The sequence below is a fragment of the Schistocerca americana genome, chromosome 3, assembly GCF_021461395.2.
Source record: "Schistocerca americana isolate TAMUIC-IGC-003095 chromosome 3, iqSchAmer2.1, whole genome shotgun sequence".
Lineage (NCBI taxonomy): Eukaryota > Metazoa > Arthropoda > Insecta > Orthoptera > Acrididae > Schistocerca > Schistocerca americana.
In genome coordinates this window covers 503,884,459-503,900,664 of record NC_060121.1, presented here as the reverse complement: position 1 = coordinate 503,900,664, position 16,206 = coordinate 503,884,459, and the positions used below count along the sequence as shown (strand labels likewise).

The 16,206-nt window shown below is 42.8% G+C and overlaps 1 protein-coding gene across 1 annotated transcript in view; it reads left to right on the top strand.

Moving 5' to 3' along the window:
• The window catches only part of LOC124606898 (zygotic gap protein knirps-like), a 435,411-nt gene that overhangs the window by 330,679 nt on the left and 88,526 nt on the right, over positions 1 to 16,206 (top strand). Inside the window, exon 2 of the mRNA XM_047138998.1 lies at positions 13,276 to 13,353. Within this exon, the coding sequence (XP_046994954.1) occupies positions 13,276 to 13,353 (78 nt within the window). The remainder of the gene's footprint in view (positions 1 to 13,275; positions 13,354 to 16,206) is intronic.

The following is a 16,206-nucleotide window of genomic DNA, read 5'->3' as shown; positions in this document are numbered from 1 at the left end:
TTCCTCATCCGCCGTACAGTCCCGACCTGGCACCGATCGACATTCACTTATTCCCAGCAATGAAGAAGTGGTAGGCTATGCACCGTTTTGATAACGACGCACAGCTTCAAGAAGAGGTAACTACGTGGTTGAAGGCGCAGGCGGCCCAATTTTACGACGAAGGAATTTCCAAGCTCGTCCATCGCTACGATAAGTGCCTTAATTTAAATGGCAACTATGTAGAAAAATAGTGTTTAAGTGTGGCTTTCATCTGTATATAATAAAAAAAATTTCCAATACTTTTTTTATTTTTAATTCCAAAATGTAATGTACTTTGTGGATAGCCCTCGTAAATGTACTTCCTGAACCTTAGAAGCAACCAAATAGTAAAATTTAAACAGTATATTTTAAATAACTTCTTCCCTTGCTTATGACTGTGCGTTATATTTTTTGTCACCGTCGTTTATATTATCTGGACTATCGAGAATTAGCCCCTAAGCAACTACAATGCTCCTCTTCCGTCGTAGAAACTATACAGGATGTTCTTAAATAATCTTTGGCAACTGATAGGATACACGTAACGTGTATCTACAGGACATGTGGCCTGTAATTGAAAAGTGTCATGATGATCTCTCCATTGCCAAAGATTCCGGAATAGTTCCCCATTCGGATCTCCGGGAGGGGACTGCCAAGGGGGAGGTTACCATGAGAAAAAGATTGAATAATCAACGAAAGGATAACGTTCTACGAGTCGGGGCGTGGAATGTCAGAAGCTTGAACGTGGCAGCGAAACTAGAAAATCTGAAAAGGGAAATGCAAAGGCTCAATCTAGATATAGTAGGGGTCAGTGAAGTGAAGTGGAAGGAAGACAAAGATTTCTGGTCAGATGAGTATCGGGTAATATCAACAACAGCAGAAAATGGTATAACAGGTGTAGGATTCGTTATGAATAGGAAGGTAGGGCAGAGGGTGTGTTACTGTGAACAGTTCAGTGACCGGGTTGTTCTAATCAGAATCGACAGCAGACCAACACCGACAACGATAGTTCAGGTATACACGCCGACGTCGCAAGCTGAAGATGAACAGATAGAGAAAGTGTATGAGGATATTGAAAGGGTAATGCAGTATGTAAAGGGAGACGAAAATCTAATAGTCATGGGCGACTGGAATGCAGTTGTAGGGGAAGGAGTGGAAGAAAAGGTTACAGGAGAATATGGGCTTGGGACAAGGAATGAAAGAGGAGAAAGACTAATTCAGTTCTGTAACAAGTTTCAGCTAGTAATAGCGAATACCCTGTTCAAGAATCACAAGAGGAGGAGGTATACTTGGAAATGGCCGGGAGATACGGGAAGATTTCAATTAGATTACATCGTGGTCAGACAGAGATTCTGAAATCAGATACTGGATTGTAAGGCGTACCCAGGAGCAGATATAGACTCAGATCACAATATAGTAGTGATGAAGAGTAGGCTGAAGTTCAAGACATTAGTCAGGAAGAATCAATACACAAAGAAGTGGGATACGGAAGGACTAAGGAATGACGAGATACGTTTGAAGTTCTCTAACACTATAGATACAGCAATAAGGAGTAGCGCAGTAGGCAGTACAGTTGAGGAGGAATGGACATCTCTAAAAAGGGCCATCATAGAAGTTGGGAAGGAAAACATAGGTACAGAGAAGGTAGCTGCGAAGAAACCATGGGTAAGAGAAGAAATACTTCAGTTGATTGATGAAAGGAGGAAGTACAAACATGTTCCGGGAAAATCAGGAATACAGAAATACAAGTCGCTGAGGAATGAAATAAATAGGAAGTGCAGGGAAGCTGAGACGAAATGGCTGCAGGAAAAATGTGAAGACATCGAAAAAGATATGACTGTCTGATGGACAGACTCAGCATACAGGAAAGTTAGAACAACCTTTGGTGACATTAAAAGCAACGGTGGTAACATTAATAGTGCAACGGGAATTCCACTGTTAAATGCAGAGGAGAGAGCAGATAGGTGGAAAGAGTACATTGAAAACCTCTATGAGAGTGAAGATTTGTCTGATGTGATAGAAGAAGAAATGGGAGTCGATTTAGAAGAGATAGGGGATCCAGTATTAGAATCGGAATTTAAAAGAGCTTTGGAGGACTTACGGTCAAATAAGGCAGGAGGGATAGATAACATTCCATCAGAATTTGTAAAATCATTGGGGTAAGTGGCAACAAAACGACTATTCACGTTGGTGTGTAGAATGTATGAGTCTGGCGATATACCATGTGACTTTCGGAAAAGCATCATCCACACAATTCCGAAGACGGCAAGAGCTGACAAGTGCGAGAATTATCGCACAATCAGCTTAACAGCTCATGAATCGAAGCTGCTTACAAGAATGATATACAGAAGAATGGAAAAGAAAATTGAGAATGCGCTAGGTGACGATCAGTTTGGCTTTAGGGAAAGTAAAGGGACGAGAGAGGCAATTCTGAATTTACGGCTAATAATGGAAGCAAGGCAAAAGAAAAATCAAGACACTTTCATAGGATTTGTCGACCTGCAAAAAGCGTTCGACAATATAAAATGGTGCAAGCTGTTCGAGATTCTGAAAAAAGTAGGGGTAAGCTATAGGGAGAGACGGGTCATATACAATATGTACAACAACCAAGAGGGAATAATAAGTGTGGACGATCAAGAACGAAGTGCTCGTATTAAGAAGGGTGTAAGACAAGGCTGTAGCCTTTCGCCCCTACTCCTCAATCTGTACATCGAGGAAGCAATGATGGAAATAAAAGAAAGATTCAGGAGTGGAATTAAAATACAAAGTGAAAGGATATCAATGATACGATTCGCTGATGACATTGCTATCCTGAGTGAAAGTGAAGAGGAATTAAATGATCTGCTGAACGGAATGAACAGTCTAATGAGTACACAGTATGGTTTGAGAGTAAATCGGAGAAAGACGAAGGTAATGAGAAGTAGTAGAAATGAGAACAGCGAGAAACTTAACATCAGGATTGATGGTCACAAAGTCAATGAAGTTAAGGAATGCTGCTACCTAGGCAGTAAAATAATCAAAAACGGACGGAGCAAGGAGGACATCAAAAGCAGACTCACTATGGCAAAAAAGGCATTTCTGGGCAAGAGAAGTCTACTAATATCAAATACCGGCCTTAATTTGAGGAAGAAATTTCTGAGGATGTGCGTCTGGAGTACAGCATTGTATGGTAGTGAAACATGGACTGTGGGAAAACCGGAACAGAAGAGAATCGAAGCATTTGAGATGTGGTGCTATAGACGAATGTTGAAAATTAGGTGGACTGATAAGGTAAGGAATGAGGAGGTTCTACGCAGAATCGGAGAGGAAAGGAATATGTGGAAGGCACTGATAAGGAGAAGGGACAGGATGATAGGACATCTGCTAAGACATGAGGGAATGACTTCCATGGTACTAGAGGGAGCTGTAGAGGGCAAAAACTGTAGAGGAAGACAGAGATTGAAATACGTCAAGCAAAAAAAAAAAATAATTGAGGACGTAGGTTGCAAGTGCTACTCTGAGTTGAAGAGGTTAGCACAGGAAAGGAATTCGTGGCGGGCTGCATCAAACCAGTCAATAGACTGATGACCAAAAAAAAAAAAAAAAAAAAAAAAAACAACGATACATAGCGAGCGGAGTGTAAATTATTATGAGCTGAATACGAATACACGTCCGTGCTTCAGGAATTAAAAGCAAAACGAGGTTTTCCTATTTCATTCGTCTCCTAGTTTTAAGCTGCGGAAACTATGTGAGTCTGATAATTAGTAGTAAATTTGTGACCAGCGAACCAATTGAAGACTGCATTTACACCTCACAAAGCACCTAACGGTGTTTGGCGGTGAGTACTTCAAACACTACCATAATATCCGTCCTGCTCTATTTCAGTTGTGATCATGCGTGGGAAAAACGACTGTCGATAAAAATTAAAGTCAGCCTCTATGATGTTTACGCGGTTTGAGTCGGAATAAAACCGCTTACATTAGAATTTATACGAAGTTACTCATCACGGTGTGTATAATGCCAACATTAGTGTGACTGCCTTCCAGCGCCGACCGCCGCGAGACGTGCAGGTAGAGAGTCAGTGAGGTACTAGAAGGTACCGACGCGGATGTAGAGTTATATCGACTGCAGTGCCGTGGAAAGCTGCGCCAGGTTTCTCGTTGAGGATCCAGCCTGATAGAGAGGTTCCCACAGATTCTCCTTTGGATTTAAATCTGAAGAGTTATATGGCCAGGAAAGTACGGTGAACTCATTCTGGTCCCCCTCAAACCACGCACGTACACTGCGAGCTGTGTGACTCGTTGTATTGTCCTGCTGGTACATGCATTCGTGCCTAGGAAAAACAAACTGCCTGTGGTGGTGGACATAGTCCCCAAGGATATATTCATACTTGTGTTGATTCATTGTGCCTTCCAGTATGACAAAATCACCCAGAGAATGCCATCAAAACATTCCACAGATTATAACGCTGTATCTTCGGGCCTGGATCGTTCCGAAGATTGTTGCAGGGTGTTTGTTCATCTGTCCGATAGAGCATAAAACGTGATTCATTTGGAAAGGCCAGCTGCCAGCACTCAGTGGATGTCCAGCTGCGGTGATGGCGTGAAAATTGCTCCCATCGTCGTCAATGGACAGCAGTCAGCATGGGTGCATGAAACAACATCTGCTGTGGAGGCCAATATGCAGCAACGTTCACTGAACGTTCGTTGAGGAGATACTGTTGGTATTCTCTTGGTTCACCTGGGTGGCCAATTCCTCAACAGTTGCACATCTATTGCCCCGCAGAGGTCTCTGTAGACATCGTTCACACCTGTCGTCTACGGCAATCTGGTGCGCCACATGTTGTCTGGGTGCCGGTTTTGGATGCACGATCTACTTTAACTACGGCGGCATGTGTGTTGTTTACAAACATGGGCGTTTCGGAAATGCTTCCAACCTAGGCCCGAAAGTATTTGATCACGTCCTTTTAGACATAAGATAATTCGCTGTGTTTCTGGGCTGTTTTCTGCGTCCCCCCGACACACTTTTTACGTCCTCCATTGGTAGTATTGCCACCTGCTGTTTGTGAGTGCTTACTTCACGTTGATGTCGAATATAGGCGATGGTCACTTTAACATGACTATGCATGTATTTTCTGAGTGTAATGTTATAGGATTCTGTTGATGAAACAAAGGTATCTATTAATTTTGTATCTGACTATGCAACAAACTTCAGATTGGTAACTTGCAGCTTGAATATCGATATGATTAGTGTTTAAGCAAAATTTTCGTTGGAGTAACGCCACCTGCATCCAGTAATGAGGAACTATTACGCAGTTATGTAGTGCATTTCTCATTCAGAAATCATTAGAAGGTCACGTTATAACTCGTATGACAGTGGTGGCCTATCGTGACTGCGGTTCATCATTCTCATCACACTTTCTGCTTGCCTTGGACGGATTGCACAGTTTTCATGAGAACATAGCGTCTATGCGATTTGGAGTTCCCTGTTCAGTAACATGTGGAGCGTAATAACTCCAAGCTACTGGTGGCTGAGAGGACAGATATTTTGTTCACTTTATCTTGCAGAGTCGTACTCCATGTGACGTACCTTATTTTGTCCTCTCGATCTTGGTGGGTCGTACACATTGAGTTATGAAATGAACTCATTTTAATCAACACAAGTACGCACAGGAACACTTCAGCGACGCCTTGTGAGAACGACAACCATAGTTTGTGGTTTCCATTGACAATGCAGGAGATGCCTACCAACACTGGGCACAGGAGTGTCACGTCGTCTTTTCAGACGAATGCTCGTTCTACACAAGACCTTCACAATGGACACATCCATGTTTTGAAACTCCGAGGAGAATGAATGTTTCCGTATTGTATTCTTCATAGTCATGTTAGCCCAGCGTAGGCCGTAGATGCAAGGACTGCCATTGGCTGCAGAACACGAACCCCTCTGGTTATCATGCTCGGTAATTTGGACAGTAGCCGTTCTGACGTGTTAAGGACAGTGGTTGTGCCCTATCATTCAGTTCTCTGTCACGTTATCTTTCAGCAGAATAACGCAAGACCGCATGTCCCTCACGTTGACTGACCTACAGAGGGCGTTCAAATGTTGCCGTGGCCAACACATTCTCCAGATAAGTCACCCACTGAAAACACCAGGCTATTTGTTGCTGAGAGCCTGGCACGCAGCCATCCGCCAGCCACTATGCCTTTTGAGCGCTAGAGAAGAGTTGAATCGCCATGACTGATGTATCAGTATCTGTTATCAGTATCTGTCGTCCAAGCTCAATTCGACCTGTCATTAACTAGCTTAGAGCCGTTGTTGCTACCAGAGATGGCAGCTCCGTGTACTATATGTCGCGCCCTGTATACCTCCAAATCATTCACAAATTCATGTATTCTTCTGAATATACTGCGTATCTCCATAAGTACAAGGGCGATCAAAAAGTTTCCGTTCGAAGGCCATACAGACCAGAATCGGTATGCCAGTCAGGCAAAATCGCCCTGAGCGTTGAGGTAATCATCCCACCGACACACCAGGTTGAACAGTGTGGACCGAAGGGCTGATAATAGCATGGGAGGATCTGGACTACAGGGCCGGTGCTCATGTGTCGCCAGTTGCACTTAATGTATGAGTCTGGACTCACAGATCGACCAGCATCTTGTGTCGAAATGCGAGCAGCACGGAACTTCGCGCGACATTCCACAACGGTGGTTTCCGACAGACACAGTTCTCCATCCAAATTCTTCATTCTCCAGTGTTTGACCTTCGGCAGCCAAGAAACGAATAACAGCACGTTGGTATTGTTTGGACGCATTTGGTAGTAATGTCGCCTTTATTCACGTTTCCGCATTTACCGCGCGCAGGACGAAAAGATGCCAATGCTACACTTATTCTTTGCCTGCATGTCGGTGCTTATTCACTGACGAGATAGGAGTCATGGGATACCGATATGCACATATGGCGATAGTATCGCTTACACAAGGTATATAAGGGCAGTGCGTTGACGGAGCTGTCATTTCTACTCAGGTTATACATGTGAAAAGCATCCCGAATTATGGCGGCACGACGGGAATTAACAGATTTTGAATGCGGAATGGTAGTTGGAGCTAGCTGCATGGGACATTCCATTTTGGAAATTGTTAGGGAATCCGTTATTTCGAGATGCACAGCGTCCAAAGTGTGCCGAGAATAACAAATTTCAGGCATTACCTCTCGCCACGGCCTTCACTTAATGACCTAGAGTAGCGACGTTTGCGTAGAGTTGTCAGTGCTAACAGACAAGCAACAATGCGTGAAATAACCCCGGAAATCAGTGTGAGACTTGCGACGAATTTATCCGTTAGGACTGTGCCCCGGAATTAGGCGTTAATAAGCTATGATAGCAGGTGACTGACGGGAGTGCCTTTGCTAAAAGCACGACATCGCCTGCAGTGCCTCTACTGGGCTTGTGAATTTATTCGTTGTGCCCTAAGCGAGTAGGAAACAGTAGTGTGGTCAGGTCTCTCCAGATTTCAGTTGGTGAGAGCTGATGGTAGGGTTCAAGCGTGGCGCAGACGACACGAAGCTATGGGCGAAAGTTGTTAACAAGACATTGTGCAAGCTGTAAAGGCGTGGACTGTTTTTACATAAAGTGGATTGGGCCCTCTCGTCCAACTGAACCGATCATTGACTGGAAATGTCCGGCTGCTTAGTTGAGTGGTAACGTGTTTACCTACCTTGCGGCGGCTCCAGGTTCGATTCTCGGCCGGGTTGGAGATATTCTCCGCTCATGGACTGGGCGTTGTGTTGTCCTCATCATTATCTCATCATCACCAACATGCAAGTCGCGCATTGTGGTGTCACATGAAACAAGACTTGCAACCTGGTGGCCGAACTCCCCCGAAATGGGCCTCCTGGCCATCAATGCCAAACGATCATTTCATTTTTCATTAACTGGAAATGGTTATGTTTAGCTACTTGGAGCCAAACGATGAAATTTTTATGGATGTCAATGCCCCTTGTCACCGGGCCACAATTTTTCGAAATTAGTTTGAAGAACATTCGAGAGAATTCGGGCGAAAGATTCGGCCACTCATATCGTCAGACATGCATCCCACCAAACGTTTATGAGACCTAATCAAGAGGTCAGTTCGTGCACAAAATCCTGCACTGGCAACACTTTTGCAATTATGGACGGGTATTGAGACAGCAAGGCTCAGTACTTTTGCAAGGAACTTCCAGCGATTTATTGCGTCCACGCCACGTGTATTTGTTGCACTACACGGGTCAAAAGGGGTCCGACAAGATGTTAGTTGGTATCCCATGACTTTTGTCACTTGAGTGGAAATAAGGAAATAATATCTGCTTCTGCCTAGGCGACCAAGACTACAGTGGAATATGGATGTCACTAGAATTTCTTAAAAGAATGTTCTAGCAGCTTTACACGCGTTTTGGTAAGTACTCAAACTGAAACACTGTGTCAGTTTGATGGAGGGCTGAAATTGTACTACAAAATTCACCTGGTGCCGTATTTGTATTGGTGTAGGAACAGCAGAACAGCACTTTTGTACACACTACCTGTTTTACTGTAGATATCGAGCAGTCAAGTCATGTTGATGAAGGCGACATGGGCCTTATCTAAATTTTGAATTCAAGATTTACATTTCTGAGAATAAAATTTCAAGGCACTCATTAAATACTGAAGTATATTACGGCTATAACAAATTCCTAGCAATGCTTTCCCAAGCTCTTCCCCTTTTGTATGGACTAGCCCAGCAGACACTCTTCCCTTATCAACAAAGTATAGCGTACTAATTTTTGAAACTGATGTCCCACATGAACCAGTGCGTCTCAGACTGGGGGAGCTACCCCTTGAGGTGCAAAATAGATGTTTCTGAGGGTTAAAAACCAAAAGAGTTTGATTGTATTTCGGTCATGAGACTACTCGTAAACTGTTTTCAGCCGGCCGAAGTGGCCGTGCGGTTACAGGCGCTGTAATCTGGAACCGCAAGACCGCTACGGTCGCAGGTTCGAATCCTGCCTCGGGCATGGATGTTTGTGATGTCCTTAGGTTAGTTAGGTTTAACTAGTTCTAAATTCTAGGGGACTAATGACCTCAGCAGTTGAGTCCCATAGTGCTCAGAGCCATTTGAACCAAACTGTTTTCAAAGGCTCATTACTATCATCACAATTTTTTATGAATTTAATATTTATGATATTAGTTGTCAATAAATACTTTTTCCTCAATTACTAGAATTAATGTGTGTCACAGTGCGATGGAGACTACAGCTTTCTCAAATAGTCCACCCACCACACCATGGCGCCAAAGAAACTGGTATAGGCATGCGCATTCAAATGCAGAGACATGTAAACAGGCAGAATGCGGCGGTGTTGTCGGCATCGCCTATATTAGACAACAAGTATTTGGCGCAGTTGCTAGATCGGTTGCTGATGCTACAATGGCAGGTTATCAAGAATTAAGTGAGTTTGAACATGGTGCTATAGTCGGCGCACGAGTGACGGGACACACCATCCCTGAGGTAGCGATGACATGGGGATTTTCGCGTACGACCATTTCACGAGTGTACCGTGAATATCAAGAATCAAGTAAAACATAAAATCTCGGCCATTGCTGCCGGAAAAAAATCCTACAAATATGGAACCAACGACGGAAGAAGAGAATCGTGGAACGTGAAAGAAGTGCAATTCTTCTGCAAATTGCTGCAGATTTCAATGCTGGGACGTCAATAAGTGTCAGCGTGCGAATCGTTCAATGAAACATCATCGATGTATACCCTTGGTGACTGCATGACACAAAGCTTTACGCCTCGCTTGAGCCCGTCAACACCGAAACTGGACTGTTGGTGACTGGAATCATTTTCCCTGGTCGGACGGTCCTCGTCTCAAATTGTATCGAGCGGATGGACGTGTACGACTATGGAGACAACTTCATGAATCCACGGACCCTGTATGTCAGCTGGGGACTGTTCAAGCTGGTGGAGGCTCTGTAATGTTGTGGCGGGTGTGCAGTTGGAGTGATATGGGACTCCTGATACGTCTGTATATGACTCGGACAGATGACACTTACGTAAGCATCCTTTCTCATCACCTGCATCCATTCATATCCATTCTGCATTCCGACGGACTTGGACAACTCCAGCAGGACAGTGCGACATCACACACGTCCAGAATTGATAAAGAATGGTTCCAGGAACTCTCTTCTGAGTTTAAAAACTTCCGCTGGCCACCAAACTCCGCAGGCATTAACATTATTGAGCAAATCTTGAATGCCTTGCAACGTGCTGTTCAGAAGAGATTTCTGCCCCCTCTTACTCTTACGAATTTATTGTCAGCCCTGCTGGATTCGTGGTGTCAGTTCCCTCTAGCACTCATTCAGATGTTAGTCGAGTCCATGCCACGTCTCGTTGCGGCTCTTCTGTGTGCTCGTAGGCGCCCTACACGATATTAGGCACATGTACCAGTTTCTTTGGCTCTTCAGTGTACGTAAGAAATGCTAAATGTCTCATGTGGGTAGTTCGTGCTACAGACAAGAAGTTGGTTCATTACTCTCTTCAATTAACTGACAGTGCAACACTACAATAACTACAGTTCCATACACAGTATTGTTATTATTATTTTTCAAGTGGCCAGACACAAAGCAATGGCAGCCTAAAGTTTTCCAATTTCTGCCATTTCCGAAGTATGGAGCCCAATGGTCAAGTAATTTTCAAACGGATAATACAGTCCTCACATTTGAACTCGGTTTGTTTCAAGTGGTGGTGCTGGGTGCATGTGAAGCGCGTGCCGCTAGGAAGAGGCGCAGTGGGTGCGAGACGTGTTTTGGTTCAAATGGTTCAAATGGCTCTGAGCACTATGGGACTTAACATCTGTGATCATCAGTCCCCTAGAACTTAGAACTACTTAAACCTAACTAACCTAAGGACATCACACACATCCATGCCCGAGGCAGGATTCGAACCTGCGACCGTAGCAGTCGCGCGGTTCCGGACTGAGCGCCTAGAACCGCTAGACCACCGCGGTCGGCACGTGTTTTGAAACAAGTGTATACCCTCACTGTGGATGGTTAGCTCCATTACCAGAGAAGAAGCTGTACGTAGCATAATCGATGCACCTTCAATTGCTTTATCACGCATTTTAAAACATACATTCATGTACACACATACGCATACACTCTATCCGAAGAGAACACGTGGAGAAGACATACGGCATACACGATTAATATTAGGTTGGTGCGTAAGTTGGTAGCATTTCTATTTTGCTTCTTGGTTATCTGCTTCCTTTGGGTTTATTTGTCGATTGTCATTTTCTGTTTGTAGTTCACTGTAGCTACTTGAGTTTACATATTGTCATTTCGTCGTTCAGATGGCTCTGAGCACTATGGGACTTAACATCTGTGGTCATCAGTCCCCTAGAACTTAGAACTACTTAAACCGAACTAACCTAAGGACATCACACAAATCCATGCCCGAGGCAGAATTCGAACCTGCTACCGTAGCTGTTATGCGGTTCCAGACTGAAGCGCCTAGAACCGTACGGCCACACCGGCCGGCTTGTCGTTCAGAGATAGTGAATGGAGCTATGGAGGCTATAAAATGGGAGTGCGAAGTGGAGCAATCGGAACATTTCCAATGTATTCTTTTGTTTGAGTTCAGCAGAGGCAGGACAGGAGCGGGGGCAGCGAGAACAATTTTCACCGTATCCGGCGATAATACCATTGTACATACCACGGCAAGAAAATGGTTCTCTTGCTTTGAGGGTGAACGTTTTGACGTTAGTGACTCTCCACGATCAGGACACCTTCGGTGTTTGATGAAGATCGTTTAAATGCATTAATCCACAATGATCAGCGCACTGCCACTGTATTCGAGAACTGGCAAATGTGGTAAACCGTAATAATTCCAGCATAATGTGACATTTTCATATAATAGTGAAGGTTCAAAAATCGGATGTTTGATTACCGCATGCCCTAAGCCAAACCAATAAATATCAGTGGGTGGTTATATGTGCATTGCGCCTGCTCATCATCAATTGGCATGTGAACAACACGTATCATTCCTGTCCTTGTTGTTATTGTTGACGAGAAGTTGTGTATTTATGCTAACATAAGGAAAAGAAAGAAATGGTTGAGTCCAATACAACGCTCACCTGCATTCTGCTAGACTGCCAAAAAACAGTATACGGGAGTTGGGCAGGGGAAATCATTCCGCACCCACCTTATTCACCTGATATTTCGCCCTGAGATTTTCACCTTTTCCGCGCTCTATCGAATAACGTTGGAGGAAGTTTCCCTCCGGATGAAAATGCGCTCCGAACATGGCTCGACAAGTTCTTCGCTTTAATAGCACTTGATATCTACAGTAGTTGAATCGAAAAGTTACCCTAGCGTTGGGAGACTGTTGTTAATAGTGAATGAGAATGTATTATTGATGACTAAAGTGTAGATTATGTATACCTGTTGTCTTTATTAAACTTACAGAAAAAAGCTACGAATTTATGAACCAACCTAATAGATGCGAAGGTAGATTTTGACTGTGATAGCAGTGAAAATAAAACAAGGAGCTGAATGAATTTGGATTATGATTTACGATGAGCATTCACTGAGAACAGCGTATATATAGAAAAGGATGTCAGACAGAAGGTAGGTAAATAGATATATTCCAGGTTAACGTCCCTTCGGCGAGGTCATTAGGAATGCAGCGAAGTTGGGAGTGCGGAAGGATTGGGAAGGAGACTGGACGTGGTCTTCTCAAAGGAACGAGCCCAGCATTTGCCTGAAGCGATTTAGGAAAATCACGTAAAACCTAAATCTCAACGTCCGGACGTGGATTTGAACTGTAATCCTCCCGAATACAAATCGAGTTTGCTAGGCACTTCGCCACCTCGCTCCGTGTTATACATAGGCAATACTAATACATCATTTTAAAAGGTAAAATTTTGAAAGAGAACTCTTTTTAATTCTAAAGTTTACTTAGGCACTGAAGCTTGTGACAGTGGGGGAGCGCAGCATATTTAACGTTAATGGTCTAAGAAGGGATGGGGGCCACTGAGTTACACGCACTCTGAATTCTCTCATATTTTCATTATAGACTTACTTGAGCATTTTAAGGACGATACATTTCACAGGCCGTTACACACACTAATAATAAAAGACCTTTTCCTAGAATTTCGTGGTTTTGTTTATGTTCACCGCCCTCTGAATCTCTTAGATTGTATAGATTGTTCACTGAACTTTAACGCTGGGAGAGCGCTGTTTAACTTACAGCAGTTACTTATTTTCTGTTGCAGATGAACCAGCTGTGCCGCGTGTGTGGGGAGCCAGCAGCGGGATTCCATTTCGGTGCCTTCACCTGCGAAGGCTGTAAGGTAAGTTTCAAGGTGACGTGTCAGACAGAATCTTGACTGGCGATCAGTTTTTGCCATATTTCAGTAAGATTTTTTTAAATTCACTGGCTTCCTTACCGCTGGGTTTCCACCTCCGACTTAGCAGTGATCTCAGATGTGACACAAGGTGAAGCAGTGGCGTAACGTTCCTAATCATCAGACTGCACTACCACGTCCGGATGAAATGAGCCGTATCAGTAGTTCGACATAGAATGAAAACATTTCGCACTATTTATGGTGATCCATGAATCGAGAAGCGAAAGAAACGTCCCTTTTTAATTTTATTCTCTCCCTGCAGCGCAGTACTGTGTTAGCGCTACAATATCTTCATTGACTCATGGTCACAAAAAAAGGGGGGGGGGCTATGACGATATCCGAGTGGTATACGTCTTTCATCCTTTATGTAGGTTACATGTGGAATCTGATCATGTCTGTTACCTCTAAAACGCGTAACTATTGTGTCCACCGGTTACTTGCAGTTCCAGAATATCTGATCAATTGCAAACACCGAAACGCGTAATATTGGATTAATAGAATCATTTTGCATTCAGTCAATGACTTTTCCCTATTCAGCATTTTTGCAGGCTACGTATATTGTGTAATATGGTCATATGCCTCCTTCGTGACTTTATGCCACGGGTATATTTTACCTAAGGTGTAATTTAAAATTACAGAAATGAAGACCGAAGCTGAAATGAATTTAGGCTACATGACAAATTAATTTTCAATATACAGTTTATTTAGCAGCACAAAATCATAAATAACTCTCGTGAATTTTTAGGCAAAGGATTTATTCCATCTATAGAATGTTCCCTAAATCGGCTCAATACTGCACTGGTTCCAAGTTATTGTCCTTTATGATCAAGTTTTCGGTTAAGTCCATCGCTGATAACGCGAGAAATGAGTTGCTGAAATAGTTCCGCACAAGTACAGCTCTTAATTGAGAACGTAACAGAAAAATGTCACACTCAAAGTGAGCGTCCAAACATAATTCAAAGGCTGTAAAGGACTATTGACTCCACCGTAAATTTATAAGTCGGCAGAACTTTAATTCGGAAATTTACCAATTGCAGAAATCTCACTTTGTGAATATGTTACAATCCGCAAAAGGATTTACCTACCTGGTTTTATTGTCGAGCAAAACGGCACAGTTAACCTTTTAAAGTTCGCCATACTTTACTGTTCATGTCTGCCTTCATGTTATCTATATAGGTGCTAATGCCATTTTAAATTTGGGCACAAACGTCTCCCTGCAGCAGTATCCAAATTCTTTTATACCGTTTAGACTATACAAGAAACATTAACTCGCAATTTATAACGTGAACTCTTCTGCTGGTCCGTGTCTGAGTAAACTAAAGTGGGTTTGTGGGTCTGCCTTAATGCAAACACTTTTTATTTACACCCCCAAACTAGTTTCAGCGAAATATCACCGTGATCAGTGGGTTTTTTATTCTTTTTACTCTAAACTTTTTGCATAATTTTCGTAAATAATGGCAACACACGCATAAAATATGCAAGTTTAAGTAAAAAAGAGTAAAGAAACCCACTAATGATGGCTGTATTTCGCCGAAACTAATTTGGGAAGTAAATAAACAGAAAGTGTTTGCATTAAGGCCGATCCACAATCCCGTATTAAATCACAATACACCAAATGAGAATGCTGCTGTGCCAGTCAAAATAGTACCAACAACGTAATTAGTATCAGCTATTCTAGTAGGAACATAATTATTACTTGTCGCTTAAGGTGACCTTATTATAGAATAAAACCTCTCTTTTTCAAATTTGCCCTCGTTAGGAATATGATATTCTGAAGGCATTCTGCATTAAGATGCATTTGGTGGACTGTGAATTTACCTGTGTTGTACTATTTCTCTATAATTAAGGTAATTAGGGCTACAAAGTTAACAAATTCAATAATTATACGAAAATCATACAAATTTATTACTATAAAGCTGTACTACTATTATAGTAAATTAATTCTACATCACACTCCTTTTTATCCGTGTGTCTGTTATAATTACTTGAGAGTTAATGAATAATGTTCCGTAGTGGCATTCCACGTTTGACAACTAATTACTATATTCTATGGAAATTATCGCTGCAATTATTCATAAGTGCCTGAGACGCATGATCCATCGACGCCTTGCTGCCAGTGGTGTCAATTTCTGTTTAACAATTACCTGATTATCCATGTTAAAGAAACTTGAATAACTACTGAAGTATTCGGTAGATCGAATAAGCCTTTGCAACAGGCTGGTTTCTAATGGCGTACTTGATTTCGTTTTTGTATGTACTAGTGTAGAGAGGATATAAAATGTAGACTGGCAATGGCAAGGAAATCGTTTCTGAAGAAGAGAAATTTGTTAACGTCGAGTATAGACTTAAGCGTCAGGAAGTCGTTTCTGAAAGTATTTGTATGGAGTGTAGCCATGTATGGAAGTGAAACGTGGACGATAACTAGTTTGGACAAGAAGAGAATAGAAGTTTTCGAAATGTGGTGCTACAGAAGAATGCTGAAGATTAGATGGGTAGATCATATAACTAATGAGGAGGTGTTGAATAGGATTGGGGAGAAGAGAAGTTTGTGGCACAACTTGACTAGAAGAAGGGATCGGTTGGTAGGACATGTTTTGAGGCATCAAGGGATCACAAATTTAGCATTGGAGGGCAGCGTGGAGGGTAAAATCGTAGAGGGAGACCAAGAGATGAATACACTAAGCAGATTGAGAAGGATGTGGGTTGCAGTAGGTACTGGGAGATGAAGGAAGAAGCTTGCACAGGATAGAGTAGCATGGAGAGCTGCATCAAACCAGTCTCAGGACTGAAGACCACAAC